Source organism: Lepus europaeus, chromosome 1 (assembly GCF_033115175.1).
Source record: "Lepus europaeus isolate LE1 chromosome 1, mLepTim1.pri, whole genome shotgun sequence".
Lineage (NCBI taxonomy): Eukaryota > Metazoa > Chordata > Mammalia > Lagomorpha > Leporidae > Lepus > Lepus europaeus.
The window spans coordinates 113,338,671-113,359,524 of record NC_084827.1 but is presented as its reverse complement, the minus strand read 5'-3'; the positions used below and the strand labels follow the sequence as shown (position 1 = coordinate 113,359,524).

At 44.4% G+C, this 20,854-nt stretch overlaps 1 protein-coding gene across 1 annotated transcript in view; it reads right to left on the bottom strand.

The window, feature by feature from the left end:
* The window catches only part of MYO3B (myosin IIIB), a 331,588-nt gene that overhangs the window by 60,916 nt on the left and 249,818 nt on the right, over positions 1-20,854 (bottom strand). Inside the window, exons 24-25 of the mRNA XM_062196326.1 lie at positions 12,832-12,909; positions 3,638-3,843 (exon numbers count right to left, since the gene is read on the bottom strand). Of these exons, the coding sequence (XP_062052310.1) occupies positions 3,638-3,843; positions 12,832-12,909 (284 nt within the window). The remainder of the gene's footprint in view (positions 1-3,637; positions 3,844-12,831; positions 12,910-20,854) is intronic.

Below are 20,854 nucleotides of genomic sequence, written 5' to 3'. Positions count from 1 at the left end.
AATTCTTTCAAATAGTCTTTTTTTTTTTAATTTAAAAATAAGAATTAAAGGTTTATAAAATGTTTATAGTGGCTTTATATATAAAATCCCAAAGCAGAAACAATGAAAAAACTCCTCAGCTGATGAATGAATAAATAAAATGTGGGCAAATTCATACAATGGAATATCATTCATTTACAAAACGGAATACCATATAGATGTATGGAGTACATGGATGCATTTGAAAACATTATGCTAGGTTAAAAAAGCCAGATGCAAAAGGCTACTTGTATGATTCCATTTCTATGATGAATGCCCCAAACAGGCAAATCCCTGGAGACAGATTATCGATTGCCTTGGGCTGGTGGGGGAGGTTGGCTAAGGGTTTCTTTTTAGGTAGAAGAAAGAGGAGGAGCAGGAGAATGAGATGGAGACACCAGGGCAGCACGGCTCTCCAAGCCATCATGAGAAGACGTGGAAGATGCCAGTGAAAAGGAAGGGGAGAGTTTCCTCCTGTTCTGCGGACACTGATTTAACCCTGGTTCTGAATTAGGTCCAGTGTGCTCAACTGGAAGATGAGGACGGTGAGCGTCCCTGGAAGACTTAGAGGCTAAGGAAGACCCAGGAACCTGCACGCAATCCCAGAAAGCCTTCAGGAGGTGGGCTCTGTGTATTCCTTACTGCTTGTCCTGCAGACAAGGCAACACCTCTTAGAAAAATACTGGGTTACTTGCCAAACACTTTATACAAGAGGGGAATGGAACTCTGAGCTCGTCACTAAACTGCATGGTTTACAATAGTTTCATAACCAAACCACTAGCCTTGGCCCTATCCTTTGGATATTTGCAGAGCCACACCCCAACATATGCAGTCACACGTATCTGCCCTAGTGGAGACCACAGTCCACTGCCCTTGAGGACAACAAACATTCGAAGTCATTTCCTGTGATTTCTCTCAACAGTCTGGTTTCTGGGAGCGCTCAGCTACCTGCCCAGCACTGCCAGGTGGCTTCTTTCATGCCTAGTTGAGAACAGACAAAGACTTCCAATTCACCTGGCCTCACTGATGAGAGGGTGTTGGGGAGGCCCTTTCTCAAAACCTCCGCAAGTGTAGGGCAAAGGGAGGGTACTTCCAAAGTCATTTTTCCAGAAAACTCCAGGGCGATAGGAATAAGGAAGCGTTTCAGGGTTGGCCAAGTCCACAGACATGAGTCACCTGGGGAGTGGGGAAGCCCTTCCCAAATCTGGAACCCAACAACAGAATCCCTGAGAATGCTGTTTCAAGTTTCAGTCCCACTGCCAGAAAACAGGACAAAGCGAAGAGTAACACGAAACAAGTCTGTCTGGTATTCACCTCTACTTGTTCAACCTCCAATGGCTCTGCTCCCTGCCTTTGATTGTCTTGTCTGCACATTTCCTGCTAACAGTTGACAAAACAGCATTCTCCAACAGGAAGATAAGAAGCGCACTTATTTGTTGAATAACATCAAGGGGGAAAACTGCTAGTTCATCCATTTTGTTGTTAAGTTACTCTAAAGGATCAAAATACCAATTAACTTGCTGGCTCAGAAATCTTTGATATCCTTAGATTTACTGACATTTTGAAGCTCCTGTTCATTCTTGCCTAATGGTCTTCCGATTATGAACACAGAAGTGCCAATCTGTTTAGCATTTGACCTGTTTTCTGAAATATTTTTATGTATTCAACACCGTGAGGCTAAAAATACTTGACTAGTCATATTCATGTGCTAAAATAATCTTTTTTTTCTTGTTCCACCTCTAAGTGTAAGAGGAAAAAAAGAGACTCAAATGCACTTTAAAAAAAAGCCGCTTCATCCTTATTTTTAACTTAAGAGCTTTCATTGTAAGGAAAATTTTTTTTCATGTAATTTAACAGAGTTTGGGAAACTTGATGAAGCCAACTATCATATTTAGGATTAGCAAAAGCTAATCTGAGAAAAAGTTGGGAAAACAACCTTGGAAATGTGCTTCAGAGCGGACGTAAAAACGGCTGATGGAGTGGGGCAGACATGTCAATGGACTTGGCTGTCTCTGAGCATCCTGGACAGCAGTAGCTCTCAGAGGTGTTTACTATTGTTGCTGCTCCTTATTTCTCCCCAGATAATTCTGTGAAATTACATCTCGGGGAATCTTTGTGGCAGTTGTGTAGAGCAGAGCAGATTTTCATTCTGAAGTAAAAGCAGCTTCCAGATTTAGGAAATCCCATACAATTTATTTTAATAAATATCAATCGAGGGGCAGGCATTGTGGCACAGTGCGATGCTTTGATATCTTACTGGGATACCAGTTTGAATCCCAGCTGCTCTGCTTCTGCTCCAGCTTCCTGCTAATGGGCCTGGGAAGGCAGTGAAAGATGGCCCAAGCACCACCTACACTGGAGACCCAAATGGAGTTACAGGCTCCTGGCTTTGACCCAGGCACCGCAGCCATTAGGGGAGTGAATCAGCGAATGGACGTTCACTCTGTGTGTGTGTCTCTACCACCCTGTGTCAGTAACTCTACCTTTCAAATAAATAATAAACCCTCTTTTAAACAAATATCGATTGAATGTAGTGGAAAAATACCAATTGAATGCGAGATTAAGGATAGGGGTGCTGAAACCAGACTGCTTGGGTTCAAATCCTCGTTCTGCTGTTTATAATATGGGACTCTGGGAAAGCCACTTCACTTCTTTGTATGCCCCAATTTCCTCCTCTGTAAAATGGATATGATAATAGAGGGTCACTTGTAGGACTGTTCCAGGGATCAAATGAGATTATATATTTCAGAAGAGTGTCCTAAAATATCCTGTCCCCTGAGCGTACCCTGTGCTGTGTTAATTACCATAGTGCCTCCTGTCAGGCCCCGGAAGAGGAGTGGGTCCTGGGGTGCATTCAAAGCTGCCAGTATCTTGACCCGCTCACTGGGGGGATCCTTTCTTCCTAGCCATGAATCACCCAGAGAATTTGAAGTCTAACACTTGATAGCCTGTAAATATCAATAAACTTTAAAAATAATGTAATCATTTCACCTCTTTGCTTAAATTTATTCCTAAGTACTTTATTTTGGTAGCTATTAAAAATGGGGTTGCATGGCCAGTGCTGAGGCACAGCAGGTACAGCCTCTGCCTCTGTCCTCTGGGTCACTGCAGCTTCATTGGAGCACAATGAAAAGGCAGCGTTGAAACAGCTAACAGGCCTATGACTTGTTTGGCAGCAAGTGGGCAGTCACAGCCAAGGAGGAGCTATATTTAAAACAACGAATCTGGGGGCCGGCGCTGTGGCACAGTGGCTTAAAGCCCCAGCCTGCAGCACTGGCATCCCATATGGGCAACGGTTTGAGTCCTGGCTGCTCCTCTTCCAATCCAGCTCTCTGCTATGGCCTGGGAAAGCAGTAGAAGATGGCTCAAGTCCTTGGGCCCCTTCACCCGTGTGGGAGACCTGGAAGAGGCTCCTGGCTCCTGGCTTCGAATCAGCTTAGCTCTGGCCATTGCAGCCATTTGGGGAGTGAACCAGCAGATGGGAGACCTCTCTCTCTCTCTCTCTCTCTCTCTCTCTCTCTCTGGCTCTACCTCTCTATGTAACTCTGTCTTTCAAATAAATAAAATAAATCTTTAAAAAAACAAAAAAACAATGAATCTACAAAGCTGCTGGCCTGACCTTTTTACAAACTCCTCAAAGCGGATGCGGTGGGAGTAGCCCTGCCGGCGGATGCTGACTGTCTCCAGGATTCCGGTGGAGCGAAGCTGGGCCAGCACCCTCTCTCTGGAGAACCGCAGGGCCTCTCGGTGGTCATTGGGTTTAATGCAGCGCACGAAGTGGGGCTGTCCCACCACCATTTTGGAGAGCAGATCCATCAGCGAATACTGCCAGGGAGAAAACGCATGAGGTTACTGGCAACAATTCCATCATTGCCACACAGGCCTGCAGGGACCTCCTGAGCAGCCTGAGGCTTGGGCATGACTCACAGACCCCACTGAGGCAGAACACAAGATCAAGATCAGCAGTAGGAACTGCTAAGGTAAGTTCTACTTAGAGCTGCCTGCAGATTCCAAAGCATTCTTCAGATATCACCAATGTCAAGTTATATGCCAAAACACAGAAACACAGCTAAGAATACGTTCTAGATCACCTAGAACTCTCAGAACTGGAATGTGCTGCTTCACAAACTGTCACTGAAAATATCCACAGAAGCGTCTAGGAAATTTCCAGCTCCACTCTTGACTCCGGAGTCTTGGTGCATTCTGAGAGGCAGCAAGGGATGGCTCAAGTACTTGGGTCCCTGCCACCCTTGTGGGAGACCTGGATGGAGTTCTAGGCTTCTGGGTTCTCTTGGATCAGCCCCAGCTGTTGCAGCCAACTGGGGAGTGAACCAGTGGATGGAAGACCTCTCTCCTCTCTATCTGTCCCTCTCTCCTTGTATTACTCTGCCTGTCAGATAAATCTTGACAATAAATAAATAAATAAATATATCCACAGAGCATTTAGGTAAGAGAAAGAAATAAGTGTGTTCAAATTGGAAAAGAGGAAGTCAAATTGTCATTTTTGGCAGATGACTGACATGACTATAAATATATATAAAACCCCAAAGATTCCACAAAAAAACAATTAGAATAAACAAATTCAGCAAAACTGCAGCAAAGTCCACGTGCAATAATCAGCAGCATTGTCATACACCAATTACAAATGATCTGAAAGAGAAATCAAGAAATATTTATTGATTGATTTGAAAGGCAGAGTTAGAGAAAGGCAGAGGCAAAGAGAGAGAGGTCTTCCATCTGCTGGTTCACTCCCCAAAGGATCACAATAGCTGGAGCTAGGCCCATCCAAAGCCAGGAGCCAGGAGCTTCTTCCAGATCACCTACGCGGGTGCAAGGGCCCAAGCACTTGAGCCATAGCAGAGAGCTGGATGGGAAGCAGAGCAGCTGGGACTGGAACCAGTGGCCAAATGGGATGCTGGCACTGCAGGCAGAGGCCTTACCCACTACACCACAGCACCGTTTTCAATAGCTACCAAAATAAAGTACTTGGGAATGAATTTAAGCAAAGAGGTGAAGTATCAGTAAAATGAAAGCTATAGGACACCAATGAAAGAAACAGAAGAGGAACCAGAGAAATGAAAAATCTTGAGTCCATGGATTGGGAGAGTCAATATCAAGGTCTATATTCCCCAAAGCAGCTTACAGATTCGATGAAATCCCAATCAAAACACCAATGACATTCTTCCCAGAATTAGAAAGGATGCTGCTAAAATTTGCATGAAACCACCAAAGACCCCCAAAAATCAAAGTAATCTTGAGAGTTTAAAAAAACCCAACAGGAGGCCGGCGCCGTGGCTCAATAGGCTAATCCTCCGCCTAGTGGTGCCGGCACACTGGGTTCTAGTCCTGGTCGAGGCGCCAGATTCTTTCCCAGTTGCCCCTCTTCCAGTCCAGCTCTCTGCTATGGCCCGGGGAGGCAGTGGAGGATGGCCCAAGTGCTTGGGCCCTGCACCCCATGGGAGACCAGGAGAAGCACCTGGCTCCTGGCTTCCGATCAGCGCAGTGCGCCGGCCACAGCGCGCTGGCCGCGGTGGCCATTAGAGGGTGAACCAACGGCAAAAAGGAAGACCTTTCTCTCTGTCTCTCTCTCAATCTCTCTCACTGTCCACTCTGCCTGTCAAAAACAAAAAAACAAAAAAACAAACAAACAAAAAAAAAAACACAACAGGAGTCATTAAGCTACCTGCCTTTAAAATGCATTACAAAGCTATAGTAATTAAAATAGCATGTTGTTGGCATAAAAACAGATATATAAACCAGTAGAACAGAATAGAGAGCCTAGAAGTAAACTCATGCATTTACAACCAACAAATCTCTTTCTAAAAAACTTTTATGTATTTATATTTTCATTTCATTTGAAAGGCAAACAGAAAGACAGACCGTCACACACACACACTCTTCCATCTGCTGGTTCACTCCTCAAATGCCTACAACAGCCAGGACTGCACCAGGGTAAGCCGGAAACCAGGAACTCAATCTGGGTCTCCCATATAATGCAGGGACCCATCACCTGCTGCCTGCCAAGGTGAGCTTTAGCAGGAAGATGGATCAGAAGCAGAGGAGCCGGGATACAAACCAGGCACTCCAATATGGGATATAGGCATGTTCAGTGGTGACTTTATTTAATTGATTTTTTTTTTTTTTAGTTTAAACAGAAATTAACCAGTTTTCAATATTGTTTTCACTGAGGGTTTTGATGGGTTTGGCATCTCAGAAATAGCTGTGTGATGACAACTTGTACATTTTTAAAAAATTTTTTTAGGATTTATTTTTTATTTAAGTGAAAGTCAGAGTTACAGAGAGAGATATCTTTCATCTGCTGGTTCGTTCCCCAAATGGCCACAACAGCCAGGGCTGGTCCAGGCCAAAGCCAGGAGTTTCACCCAGGTCTTCAATAGGGGTACAAGGACCCAAGGACAGGGCTATCTTCTGCTGTCTTCCCAGGTCATTGGCAGGGACGTGGATCAGAAGTGGAACAGCCAGGACTGGCACCTACATGGGGTGCTGGCATTGCAGGCAGACTGCAGCTCAATCACTACTCCACAGTGCCAGCTCCCTATATTTTCTTCTAATAGTTTCTAAGGTCCAAGTCTTACATTTAGATCTTTAGTCTATTCTGAGTTGATTTTTGCACAAGGTGAGAGATAGGGAGCTAGTTTTATTCTTCTGCATGTAGAAATCCAATTTTCCCAATACCGTTTATTGAAATGGCTATCATTTGGCATGTTCTTTCCTTCCTTTCTTTTTTTTTTAAGATTATTTGAAAGCAGAGTGACAGAGAGAAAGGAGGAGAGACAGAGACAGAGAGACATTGAGATCTTCCACCTGATTGTTTACTTCCCAAATGACTGCAACAATCGAGGCTGGGCCAAGTCAAAGCCAGGAGCCAGAAACTCCATTCTGGTTTCCCACATGGGTAGCAGGAGTCCAAGCACTTGGGCCGTCTTCCATTGCTTTCCCCAGCACATCAGCTGGGAGGTGGATTGGATGCAGAGCAGCCAGGAATGGAACCAGCACTCTGATAGGAATGCTAGCATCACAGGTGGTGGCTTAACATGCCATGCCACAAGATTGGCCCCCACAGTGCATGCTTTTTAGTACCTCTGTCAAAGATCACTTGGCTCAGGGCAAGTGTCTTGCAGAGGTTAAAGTTACTGCTTCATGGACTCATAGAATGGCAACCGCCGTAAACAGCACTCCGGCCTCAGAATCAACCCTTCGAGCATTCGGATCTGGCTAAAAGGCCCATGAGAGTCTCACAGGCATGGAAAGCCAAGACACTGTGGCAAAAACAACCTGAATGAAAGATCTCGGTGAACAAGACCCCAGCAGAGAGAACGGGCCCTCAAAGAAGGAGGCACCTTCCTCTGAAGGGAGGAAGGAACCTCCACTGTGATACGGCCTTGACTGAACAAGTTCAGAATTGGTGACCTCAAGGGGCTTCCATAGCCTCGACAGCTCATGGCAAGAGCCTCGGGTGATTACTGATGTCATAAATAAGAGTGTCAATTGTTAAATCAACAACGGGAGTCACTGGGCACATGTTCCCCATGTAGGATCTCTGTCCTTAATGTGTTTTACTATGAGAGTTAAAGATAACACTACTAGTCGAACAATACCCTATACCTTGTACAGTTGTGTGAGTGCAGTCTGTTGAAATCTTTGCTTGGTATATACTAAGTTGATCTTCTGTATATAAAGATAATTGAAAATGAAACTTGATGAAGGGCAGGATGAGAGAGGGAGTGGGAGAAGGGAGGGCTGTGGGAGGGAGGGAGATTGGGGGGGAAGCCACAACAATGCAAAAGTTGCACTTTGTAAATTCACATTTATTAAATAGAAAAAAAAGGAAAAAAATAAAGTAATTTACACACACACACAAAAAAGTTACTGCTTCAGGGCTAGCGTTGTAGCATAGCAAGTAAAGCCTCTGCCTGCGATGCCAGCATACCATTATGGGTGCTAGTTCGAGACCTTGCTGTTCCACTTCCAGTACAGCTCCCTGCTAATGTGCCTGGGAAAGCAGAGGAAGATGGTCCAAGTCCTTGGGTCCTTGCACCCATGTGGGAGACCCGAATGATGCTCATGCCTCCTGGCTTTGGCCTGGCCGAGGCTGGGCTGTTGTGACCATTTGGGAAGCAAACCAGGGAATGGAAGTTGTTTTTTTTTTTTTTTTTTCTCTCTCTCTCTAATTCTACCTTTCAAATAAATAAATAAATCTTATAAAAAGAAGAAAAAATACATTGAAATGATCAAGGATTTTCTTTGGATCAGATCCTAAAACACAGAAAACAAAAGAAAAATAAACAAATGGGATATTATCAAACTACAAAGCTATTATACTGCAAAGGAAATAATCAACAGGGTAAAGAGGCAACCTGCAGAATGAGAGAAAATATTTGCAAGCTGTATGTTTTACAAGGGCTTGATAATCAAAACATATAAAAAAATTCAAATGACTAACAGCAAAAAAGTCAAATAATCCAATTTTAAAATGGGCAGATCTAAACAGGCATTTCTCAGAAAGAGGACAAAGGGGGCCAGTGCTGTGGTATAACAGGTAAAGCCACTGACTGCAGTGCCGGCTTCCCATGTGGGTGCCAGTTTGAGTCCTGGGTGCTCCACTTCTGATCCCGCCCTCTGTTATGGCCTGGGAAAACAGGAGAAGATGGCCCAAGTCTTTGGGCCCCGGCACCCATGTGGAAGACCCAGAAGATACTCCAGATCAGATACTCCTTACTTCAGATCAGCCCAGCTCTGGTTGTTGCAGCCAATTGGGGAGTGAACCAGTGGATGGAAAATCTCTCTCCTTCTCTCTGCCTCTGCCTCTCTGTAACTCTGCTTTTCAAATAAATAAAAAATAAATATTTCTAAAAAAAATAAATAAAAGGAAGAAGACAAAGGGTCAGCAGGTACATGAAAATATGTTCAACATCAGTGGTCATCAAGGAAATACAAACCAAAACCAGAATGAGACATTACTTCATTCCAGTTAGACTGGTTAATTTTGGCATAATAACAACACATATCCATGTGTTGTCAGATATCTGTCCTCCCATGTTTATTGCAACACTATTCACAATAATCAAGAAATGGAAACTACCTCCTTGTCCATCAGCTGATGAGCTGATACAGAAAATGTTGCACATACACACGTTGGGATACTACTCAGCCATAGAAAAGAATGAATCCTGTCATCTGCAACAACACTGGTGGGACTGGAGACACAACTTTAGGTGACACAAGTCAAGCACACAAAGACAAGTACCACATGGTCTCACTCTTATGTGGATTCTCAAAATTTTTATTTCACAGAATCAGAGAGTATAACAGTACCTACTGGGGACCAGGGAGAGAAAGGGGACAAGGGGTGAGGAAAGTGGATACTAAGTTATGGTTAGATAGAAGTAAGAAGTTCTGTTGTTTTATTGCACAGTAGGGTGACTATAGATAATGATAACGTACTGTGTATTGTTCTGAAAACAAACTAGAAGAAAGGATTTGGAAGGTTTCATCACAAAGAAATGATAGGTGTTTGAGGAGGTAGATATGTTTGTATGGATTGATCATTACACATTTTATACATGTATCATAATATTCCATGGTACCTCATAAATATATACAACTTTTATATCAGTTAAAAATTTTGAAAATTTTTAAAAATAAAGTGTGCAGCTTTTAGGAAAGAGGTTAGTTGCTTTGTCAGCCTGGGAACCACTAGGAAGTCTAAGCAAATCACACTGATAGGCTTATTACTTGGTAATAATGTAGTGGAACAAAAAAGAAAACTTGAAAAAGAGGGCAAAGAAAACAAAAAAAAAAAAATCAGAGAAAAAGATTATGACAAAGATCAACTCACATATACTAAGAGGTCAGTACTGGGTTCGCCCAGAGAGAGGGGCGGACAGGGATGGAAATGGAAACCAGAGAGGAAGCCTCTCTGTTGCTCAGGGGCATCCACAGGTGGAGTTCTCCTGGGCCCATCTCCGGATCCTTACAAGCCACACAGGCAATCAATTCCACTGTTTCTAATCACTTCTCTTACAGATCAAAATTGGTGTTTCCTAACTTCTCAAGGTATCCTATTTTTTTCAGGTTTAGCATCAGGGGACTGCTACAGTTTTTGTTTTTTTATTTGTTTATTTGTTTTTATTTGAAAAGCAGAGAGAGAATCTTCCATATGTCAGCTCACTTCCAAAATGCCCACAACAACTTCAGCTGGGCCAGGCTGAAGCCAGGAGCCAGAAATTCTACCTGGATTTCCCTCATGTGTGGCAGAGACCTAAGTATTTGAGATCTGAACCATCATCTGCTGTCTCCCAGGGTGCAAATTTGCAGGAGGCTGGATCAGAAGTGGAGGTGCGATTCAATCCTAGGCACTCTGATAGGGATGTGGCATTCCAAGCAGCAGCTTAATCTGTTAGACCACAACACCTGCCCCAGAACTGGTGTTTTCAGAACACCAAACTGGTAGTCATATTTCTGTAAAACTGTAAGCAGAGATTTTTCTGCAAATAGAGGAGTGTAGTATCTTCAGAATGACTCTACAGACTTCCAAATCCTATGGGAAACCTACACACACACACACACACACAGAGTTATTAGGAGGAGGATTTAGTAGCTGAAGACGACAGAACCATGGTGGGTTTCTGGAAAAGAAATATGTTACAATCAGAAATGTCTAAATGCCAGAGTGATGAAGCAGGGGCTGAATGTCACCTGCCAGAGATGCACTAGTAGGACTCACTTCAAGGATGTAGTTCCTGGGGCCACCGCTGTGGTGCAGTGGGTTAAAGCCCTGGCCTGAGGCGCTGGCCTCCCATATGGGCGTCGGTTCAAGTCCCGGCTGCTCCTCTTCAGATCCAACCCTCTGCTATGGCCTGGGATAGCAGTAGAAGATGGCCCAAGTCCTTGGGCCCCTGCACCCATGTGGGAGACCCGGAAGAAGCTCCTGGCTTTGGGTCAGCATAGCTCCGGCCGTTGCAGCCATCTGGGAAGTGAACCAGCAGATGGAAGACCTCTCTGTCTCTACCTCTCTCTGTAACTCTTCCAAATAAAGTAAAATAAATCTTTTTTTTTTTTTTTAAAAAAGGATGGAGCTCCTGAAATTCATACCCAGAGCCCAATGCTCATCTGCCTCGAGGCACCACTGGCTAGGTTGGACTTCATACCTTCAGGTCCTTCTTGCACCTGCTAGCTTTCCATGGGGTCTTCCAAGCCCAGTGCTGGCTCCTCCAACCCATGGCCCAGCTGACCTCCCATTCTTGCTGAGTCCCTTCCCTTACCAATCTATTCAGCTGTTGCTGAGATAAGTTCTGCTTTAGGCCTAACATCTCTACCATGAAGCTCTTCAGACCCTGGCTCCCAGTGATGCATGATCTCTAAGGGGCATCCAACTCCAACATCTTATAAAGATAATAAGATCAACAACTCTGCAAATTGGTACAAAAGTGCAAGTGTTTTATATTTGATAAATATAATACATTTAACAGAGTCCTTCTAGAGACAAAGTTTTTACCTAAAGGAAATATTTTACAAGACGAAATATCAGAAATTGGGGTAGCAGAAATAGGAAATTATAGGGCCAAAACAAGTGAGTTTTGCAATGAGTCATTTCAGTCCAGGAAAATCATGTCAATGTTAAAATAGAATCTTTCAACATCTGAACTTGATAAGCTACCTCCCAGAATTTTCTTAACTACTCTTCAGTATGCTGGAAAAGTGGCTGGTTCCAGTCCAGTAGCTTTATGGCCAAGACACAACCCAAATGCTAACAGAATCAGTGCATTCAATGGACAGAGCTGTGTGCCCTGTGTTCTCTCTCTGCTGCAGCCTCACTCCCTGCCATGACTCGCTCTTGTGCTTTGCCCTTGTTTCAATGACTAAATCATACCTGGGCTTCCCAGGCAAAGGCTTAGCAAGAGCTCTTCGGAGGTAAGCAAATTGGAGCTCAAGAAGATTCTTTGAAGAAATGAGAAACATCTGAGGTGATAGGTATGCCAATGACCCTGGTCTGATCATTATACATCACATAAATATAATGCCACATGCACAGTCACTCTGTGTCAGTTAAAATTAACACATTTTTCAGGGGCGGGTGTTGTGGCACAGCAGGTTAACACACTGCTTGGGATGCCTGCATCCTATATCAGAGCACCTAGTTCAAATCCAATCCAGCTCCCTGCTAAAGTACCTGGGAGGCAGCACGTGATGGTTCACACACTGGAGTTCCTGTCACCCACGTGGAAGACCAGGATGGACTTGCTGGCTCCTGACTTTTGGCTTGGCCTAATGTTGGCTGTTGTAGGTATTTGGTTAGTGAAGCAGCAGATGGAAGATCTTGCTCTTCTTTCTTTTAAATAAATAAGCAAATCTCAAAAATGAACTAAAATGTCTAAAAAAGGAGTATAGGGGCTGGTGTTGTAGTGCAGCAGCTGAAGCCGCTGCTTATGATGTCAGCATCTAACACTGGAGAGCCAGTTTGAATCTCACTGCTCTGTTTCTGATCCATTTCCCTGGTAATGTGCCTGGGAAAGCAGCAGATGATTGCCCAAGTGCTTAGGCCTCTGCCACCCACATGGGAGACCTGGATGAGTTCCTGGCTATTGACTTCAGCTTGGCCCAGCCCAGCTGGGTTGGATGCAGCCATTTGGGGAATGAATCAGCAGATAGAAGACATCACTCTGTCTCTCCATCACTCTGCCTTTAAATAATTTTCATAAAATCTTAAAATAAATGAATAAACAGAAAGGTGTATAGCCCTCCTCACCACACACACACATACTTTGCCCCCTACCAAAGACGACTCCATACCCGGAAGTATGAAGCCATGGTTTGCCTCTTCATGTTTGTGGTTTCTTCTGGGTGCCGTATCACCTCCAGAGTGTCGACCTGGAAACACAGGAAGAGGGAAGAGATTTGAGAATCAGATACTTAATTCTTTTTCCATGTTTTCTAAAACCTGGGAGGCTGTTTGGTGAAACATCTGAGAGGCCACAGTGTTTAGGACACAAGAGTGGGGGCCAGCACTGTGGTGTAGCAGATAAAGCTGCCACCTGTGATACAGACATCCCATATAGGTGCCAGTTCAAGCCCTGGCTGCTCCACTTCTGATCCAGCTACCTGCTAATAGACCTGGGACAGCAGCAGAAGATGGCCCAAGTACTTGGGCCCCTGCACCCACGTGGGAGACCCAGAAGAAGCTCCTGGCTCCTGGCGTTAGACTGGCTCAGCCTCAGCTGCTGTGGCCATTGAGGAGTGAACCAGCAGATGGAAGATCTCTCCCTCTCTCCTCCTTCTCCCTCTCTACCTGTGCCTTTCAAATAAATAAATAAACCTTTTTTAAAAAGGACACAATAGTGTACACTAGCGTGGAGAATATTTTTAAATGTTTATTATTTACTTGAACGGCAGTGGGACACATGGAGAGAAATCTTTCATCTGCTAGTTCATTCCCCAAATGCTGGCAACAACCAGGGCTAGGCCAGGGTTAAGCCAGAAGCCAGGCACTCCATCTAGGTCTCCCACCTGGGTAGCAAGGGCCCAAGCACTTCAGCTACCACCTGCTGCCTCCCAGGATGCCCATCAGCAGGAAGCTGGATCAGCAGTAGAGAAGTGGGCATTAAACCATGTACTACAATATGTGGTGTGGTATCCCAAGGTTTAACCTGCTGTGCCACAAGATCCACCCCTGGGGAGAATTTTTAAACATATATAAAAGAAATAAAAAAGGGAGGCTGGCACTGTGGTACAGCATGTTAAGCTGCTGCCTGCAACACTGTCATCCTATCTGAGCACCAGGTTGAATCCCAGTTGCTCCACTTCTGATCCAACTCCCTTCTAACGGACTGGGAAGGCAGCAGGAGAGAGTCCAAGTGCTTGGGCCCCTGCACCCACGTCAGAGACCAGAATGGAGTTTCTGGCTCCTGGCATGGGCTTGGCCCAGCCCTGGATGCTAATGCTGTCTGGGAAGTGAACCAGCAGATCAAAGATCTCTTTCTCTGCTATTCTGCCTTTCAAATAAATAAATTAAAACAAAAAGTACACTCTTCTCATTTGACTACATGACTGCATTCTATGATCCTAGTATTTCACCCTATCAGTGTTATTTCTTTTTTCTTTAGTATTTATTTATTTTAAAGGCAGAGTTACAGAAAGAAAGGGAGATACAGGGAGATCTTCCATCCATTGGTTCCCTCCCCAAATTGCCACATTGGCCAGGTCTGGGCCAAGCCAAAGCCAGGAACTTGGAACTCCATCTTGGTCTCCCATGTGGATGGCAGGGGCCAAAGGACTTGGGCCATCTGCTGTTGCTTTCCCAGGCACATTAGCTGAGAGCTAGATTGGAAGTGGAGCAGCCAGAACTTAAATCAGTGCTAATATGGGATGTCAGCATCATAGGCAGCGGCTTAACCCTCTATGCTACAACACCCACCCCTAATGTTATTTCTACACTTCTCTACCTTCTAAATGGCCCCTGTAAAATTCTCCAGTGATGTCACAACAGGCCAATCTGTTTCTTCAGAGAAAATTGGGCAAAGAAAGGTCCTTGAGGTTGTGTGATTATAAAGACACAGGCCCCAAGGCCAGGTTGTACTGCAGGGAATTAGGCCAGCATCAATCACCTCCCACCGGTCAGATCCTCCTGCCTCTGCAGTCCCCTTGGCTCACTGCAGATGGGATCTTAAGCACCAAACCATTCAGGTATCTAGTGGGATACACGTGTTCCCATTCATCTCTCCCAACTACCTAGGCTGAGTGGAAGGAATGTATGGTTGAAAACAATTGTAGGCATCTATTGCGAGCAGCCTGTGTTTCCTTACTGTAGTTCAATGACAAATCCGGCTAGCACCAGCACTGTGGCTTAAAGGGCTAAGCCTCTGCCTGTGCACCGGCATTCCATATGGACACTGGTTCAAGTCCCAGCTGCTCTTCTTCCAATTGAGCTCTCTGCTATGGCCTGGGAAAGCAGTGGAAGATGGCCCAAGTGCTTGGGCCCCTCCACCCACGTGAGAGAATTGGAAGAAGCTCCTGACTCCAGATTGGCCCAGCTCCAGCCGTTGCGGCCATTTGAGGAGTGAACCAGTGGATGTGTCTCCCCATCTGTCTGTAACACTACCTCTCAAGTAAGTAAAATCTAAAGGAAAAAAAAAAGAAAAGAAACTCTGCTTTGGTTTGCAGAGTGCATGAGTGGCATTTCAACACCAGCCTTTGAATGGCAGCTCCCATCTGCCCTGAACAGTTAGAAAGGGTGTGAAACACGAATGTTGGAACTGGAAGACTCTGCTATCAGCACTTAGTGGACTGCAGTCCAGTAGGCCCTGGGTGCTATTCAAGGGAGAGGGTTGAAAGGGAGAATAACGAGGCTCATGTGGAGGTGCATTTATGAAACTGTGCAAAATGGAAGCAAATGCTTCAACTGGGTTGGATTAAAAAAAAAAAACAGTGTCAGCATGGGTGTTTGGCACAGCACAGCAGTTAAGGTAGTGCTTAGGACACCCACCCACATCCCATACCAGAATACCTGCATTCGAGCCCTAGCTTGGCTTCTAATTCCAGCTTCCTGCTAATGCACACCTTGGGAAGCAGCAAGCAATGGCTTTAGTTGTTGAGTCCCTGTTGCCCACGTGGCAAACCTGGATTGAGTTCCAGGCTCCTGGCTTTGGTCTGGCCTAGCCCTGGCTGTTGCAGGCATTTGTGAAGTAAGCCAGTAGATGAAAGCTATTTCTCTCTCTCCTTCCCTCCCTCCATCCATCCCTCCTTTTCTGTCTGCATTTCAAACAAGATGAGAAATAAATTTGAAAAGATTTTTCAAAAGAGAAAATAGGCTTATTTAAGAAGGGAGAAAAGACATACAGCTAAGCTATCACCAACCAGAACCGTGAGCACCAATCGGACCCGGGGGAAGACGCCGGGGGGCAGGGCCGCTTTAGCTGCCTGGACTGCACTTTGGATGGCACCAGTGCACTCACAGGCAGCCTAAGCCGCCGTACAACTGCTGGCCTTTTTCCTAAGAGGAAGCTGAAAGCTGAGTTCTGCAGGAAGCCTGCTCTGCTGTGGAAAAAGGAAAACACAGGGCAGCACCTGCGCCCTCCCTGCAGGGAAGGTGCCCGGCTCCCCCTGCTTCGCCTGACAGCCCCGCTTGCTCGGGAGGGCGCTTTCCACTCCTCCTTCCCAGGAAGCATAGAGGCTCGGTGCCCAGAAGGCTGCAGGCAAGCTGAGGAAAGGAGCGACCTTGGCCGGGGCAGGCCTTCCGCTGAATCGCGAGGTAGCAGCGTTTTCTTCCACTTGTTTCTCCGTCGACTCTCCCCTCAGCTCTGGGCCTGACCTCCATACACATTTACACACACCACTTTGGGGAATTTCTCCACCACTTCCTTTCACTCCCGAGATCCTCCCAGAAGAAGCACCTCCCGCTTTGAACCTGGCTGTTCCTCCTTCATTCCCCTCCCTCTTTATTCAAATGAGCAGTGAGCGCAGTCCCCCGGCTCTGGCCTGCAGGGAGGGGGCGGCTGAAAAGCTCATCCCTACTGGCAGTTTTCTGGGAGCAGGTGCTCGTGGGTTTCCCTGTTCCCCTCCTACAGTAGACCCTTGGCATGTGAGAATTTAACAGTTCAGTCTCCAGGAAACCCTTGGTGTGTATTAATTCAGCTGAGAACAATTTCAAAGGAATAATCTATTGTTTTCAAGACTGGTATGGTCGGTCCTAGCAGACACTGGAAAAATACAGAATGAAACACCTATTTGTACTCTAAAGGTATAAAGTTGGTACGGATGGAGGTAACCTCAGCTACTGGGCACCCCTACATCACCACCCAGCATCCTTGTTTCAACCTGACTTTAAGTCTGTCCTGGCATCACACACACACAGTAACTCTCAGGAAGTAGATAAAACACCTGCTCTTTGTTGTATACAACTTGGAAATGCTAATGCTTGCCTACAGTTCATCACCTACTTTTTTAATACTGTATTTTTGAAGAATAAATGATATGCTAGTGGAATATTTTCTAATTTAAGAATTTATGAAGATCTTGGGTTAGCCAAAGTTCTCTTGCACATTTGCATAGTCAAAAGTTACTCTTGACATGAAGTGTATCTCAAGGAGGGAATTTCAGACAAGGGACAAATCAGAAGTTGCCACTCTCAGTCTTCTAATCTGAGAGGCCTCTGTCTGCCACAGGGCTAACCATGGAACTCCAAGGCCAACTAAAAAACTGAAAACCAAAAGGGCCGAAAAGGCTATTGTCTAACCTAAGAGTTTTTCTTCCTGGGCTAATTTAGTTAATGGAGGTGTTATTTAATTAAACAAGGAAAAATCTATAAACAATCAAGAAAAGTATATTCCAAGAAGGGCATCACCTAGCCAACTATTTTTTCCCAAGGTGGGAATTTTCACCAGAAAAACACTGTCCTCTCCAAAGTATAAGTTTTTTTTTTTTGTTTTGTTTTGTTTTTAAACCAAAGTCAGGAAAATAAAACAAAGTCTAGAAAAGATGTCCCAGGGTCAGGGAGGGACACACTATACAGCAGAGTTTTGGAATGGGACACATCTGATTCAAAACCTGGATCATGAATTGCTGACTGTGTGGCCTTGATTGGACTTGTTACCATCCTTCTCAAAGCTTCTGTTTTCCTCATTGCAAAACTGATCTGCACCTACACGCAACAGGTAGCATTCGTTCTCTTTGTATCATGACCTGCTTGCTTTAGTTTTAATGCAGTACTAAATATTAAAGATGCAAGGCTGTGGTCAATGGCAGAAAAACAGTTCTAGACCCAACCAGTGCAGCAAGGAGATATTTTTTCTTTATTGGCAGAGAAAATGCTTCCAGTGAAACCAATTTCAAAAGTATCAGAAGTAATACTCTGGATAAAACCAACACTGGTGTAACTCAGTATTCTCTCCTCCTACAAAACCGATTCACACAACACTGGAAATCAACTGGGGCTGAGCGAGCTTGCTTTCTGCCCACAAATGCCCCGCATGGTTCTTTGTGAATGGCTCTAGATAGCCTTCAAAGCCGTCACAGGTAAGCTGTACAAATTGCCCTACAGACCCAATCCCACATTAGTGGAGTGAGGTTCCATGTACATGGGGTCTCCACACATGGAATCTTATGTGGTTATCAAAACTCGAGTAATAAAGCATTTGGGTCCTTTCTATGTGAAATCACAACTAAACACTTTGCCTACATCTGTCATTGAATTGTCAAAGCACGCATATGAGGTAAGTACTATTATTACACCCTTTCGACATCTGAAACTTTATGTAAAGGCTCAGTCTTGTAGCCAGTTTATGGCTCCCCGTAGATCTGAATGCAGTTCTGATTCCCAAACCTTACTTCTCAAACATTATATGCTGTTGCCTATATGGTTTGATCTAGCTTGTAAAGTCACTATCTGAAAGCATGGTATTATTAAAAAAGATTTGCCTTATCTGTCAGCTGAGTTTACCCTAGGCCAAAGACACAGACTTTAAACGTTCCCTAAACTATCTAGATCTCAGCACTAAATGGAAAACTGAGTCATTTTCTTCTGGCCCCAGTAAATGATCAGTATTTACATCCAGAAACTTCAGAAGTGCTTCTGCTTACTATCTTCCTGACAAGGTCTTTTTTCAAGAATTTTTACTGCTCTCAAGTAAGATACCCATCCCTCAAGAAAAATAAGGAAAAAGAAAATTCTTACAGCATCAGTGTTCTCAACAGCACTGAATGGGAAAGGCAGACTCACAGTGAAAACACTCTTTGAGTGATGCTCAGGGTATTGGAAGTGGTATTTTTAGAATTTATTATTATTGTTATTAGAATGTTGTTTTTATTATGTTAATGGTGCAAATGTATGCCATACACTAGAAGGCACGCTTCTAAATGTGGGCAGGGTCTGAACAACAGTAGATGTTGGATGTAGGAGGGAGGTAGCACAGTGCTGTGATTCTGGCTGTGGAAGGCAGCAGAATGGGTTCCAGGAGGGTCCAGTGGCTGAAAGTCAAACTGTGGAAAGGAGAGGGATGAGGGCTTTGAAGCAACACTACACAGACGTCTTTAATCACGTTGTGTCATGATCCCTTCTAGAATCTTCTGGAAACCAGTGACTCCAAAAAACGCATACACCATCTGTCTTGGTTATTTGTAGACTCTATATTTGTGAATTTGCCTACTTGGTAACTTTTATTTATAACTCCAAGGTTAATAATTCTAATGCTTTTATGGTCATTTACAGAAAGAGAATAGCGAAAAATCTGAGTCTCTTGATGAAGAGGTTTCCAACTAAAGTCAAATAGGATGACAGGTCCCCAAGTATAATAGTGAAGTGCTAAACTGGTATTCCTAAACACAAGAAGACTGCCTCATGGGTAAAATACATGTGTTAGATGAGCATTGTTGAGGCATGAGTTACAGAGCTATGGGCTCTGAGTTCAATGACACAAATGCTGCAATTGAAATAGTTTTATATAAAGAAATAATGTACTAAATAAATTATTTATAGGAAATATACATTAAATAAAGTCTCTTTAAATAAAAAAATATAGGACAGGGTATTTGGTTCAATGGTTAAGATACCACTTGGGCAGGCTGGTGCTGTGGCAGAACAGGTAGAGCCACCACCTGCAACGCCAGCATCCCATACAAGCTCCAGTTCGAGTCCCAGCTGCTCTACTTCCAATCCCGCTCTCTGCTAATGGCCTGGGAAAACAGTAGAAAATGGTCCAGGTCCTTGGGCCCCCATACCCATGTGGGAGACCTGGAGGAGGCTCCAGGCTCCTGGCTTCGGATCTGCCCAGCTCGGGCTGTTGCAGCCATCTGGGGAGTGAACCAGCAGATGGAAGACCTCCACCGCACCCTCACCCTTCCTCTCTGTGACTCTGCCTTTCAAATAAATAAATAAATCTTAAAAAAAAAAAAAAAAAAAGAATGCTACTTGGGACATCTGCATCCCACATTGGAGGGCCTCGGTTTGAGTCCTGGCTCCGCTCCTGATTCCAGCTTCCTGCTAATGCCCACCCTGGCGGCAGCAGGGGATGGCTCAAGTAGCTGGGTCCCTGCCACCCTTGTGGGAGACCCAGTCTGAGTTCCTGGCTCCTGGATTCAAGTTGGCCCAGCCCCAGCTGCTGTGGGCATTTGGGGGAGTGAACCAGTGGATGGACAATTTGTCTCTGTGTTTTTGTTTCTCTGCTTTTCAAATAAATATAATAAATAAAATTAAATAAAACCACATGAGGTTGTATATTGCTTGGCTGACAAAAAATGTTGTGATGAGAGCCTTGTGGGAACCTAATGCTGTATTTCTCTAGCAGCAATGGTACATTATTTGCTGATTCTGGGTTTGCGGCAACTTTAGAGAATAAAACTTCCAGAAACAATGAGAATCAACTATATCAAACACAAACATCAGTTTAAATGTGAGATCAAGACCCTCTGAGAACCACTGAAACTCCTAAATAAATCTCTTCTAGGAATCCACATAACCCATGTGAAATATCCTATTAACCTGCCACAAAGCAGCATAGTGGAAAAGTAAGGTATTACAGTAGATTGTCATAGCAATGAGTATGTAAAAACTATTTTTAACAAAAATGATTTGAGTTCCTACTATGTGCAAGTAGTCTTTTATTCTCAAGAAAAAACAGTATAAATAATATCCTGTGCCGATTTGGGGATAATATTCAATAGTATTACAAGTGGCCAAACTGCTTATTCTTTAACAAAGATTAGAAAATTCAGAGATATGAACTGCTTATTATTCCACCACCTTCAAGATGCTTGTGCTTTGGGGATTAGTATACACAGGGAACATTAACCAGATGGTCCTTAGCTAAACCTCAGCTGGAAGACT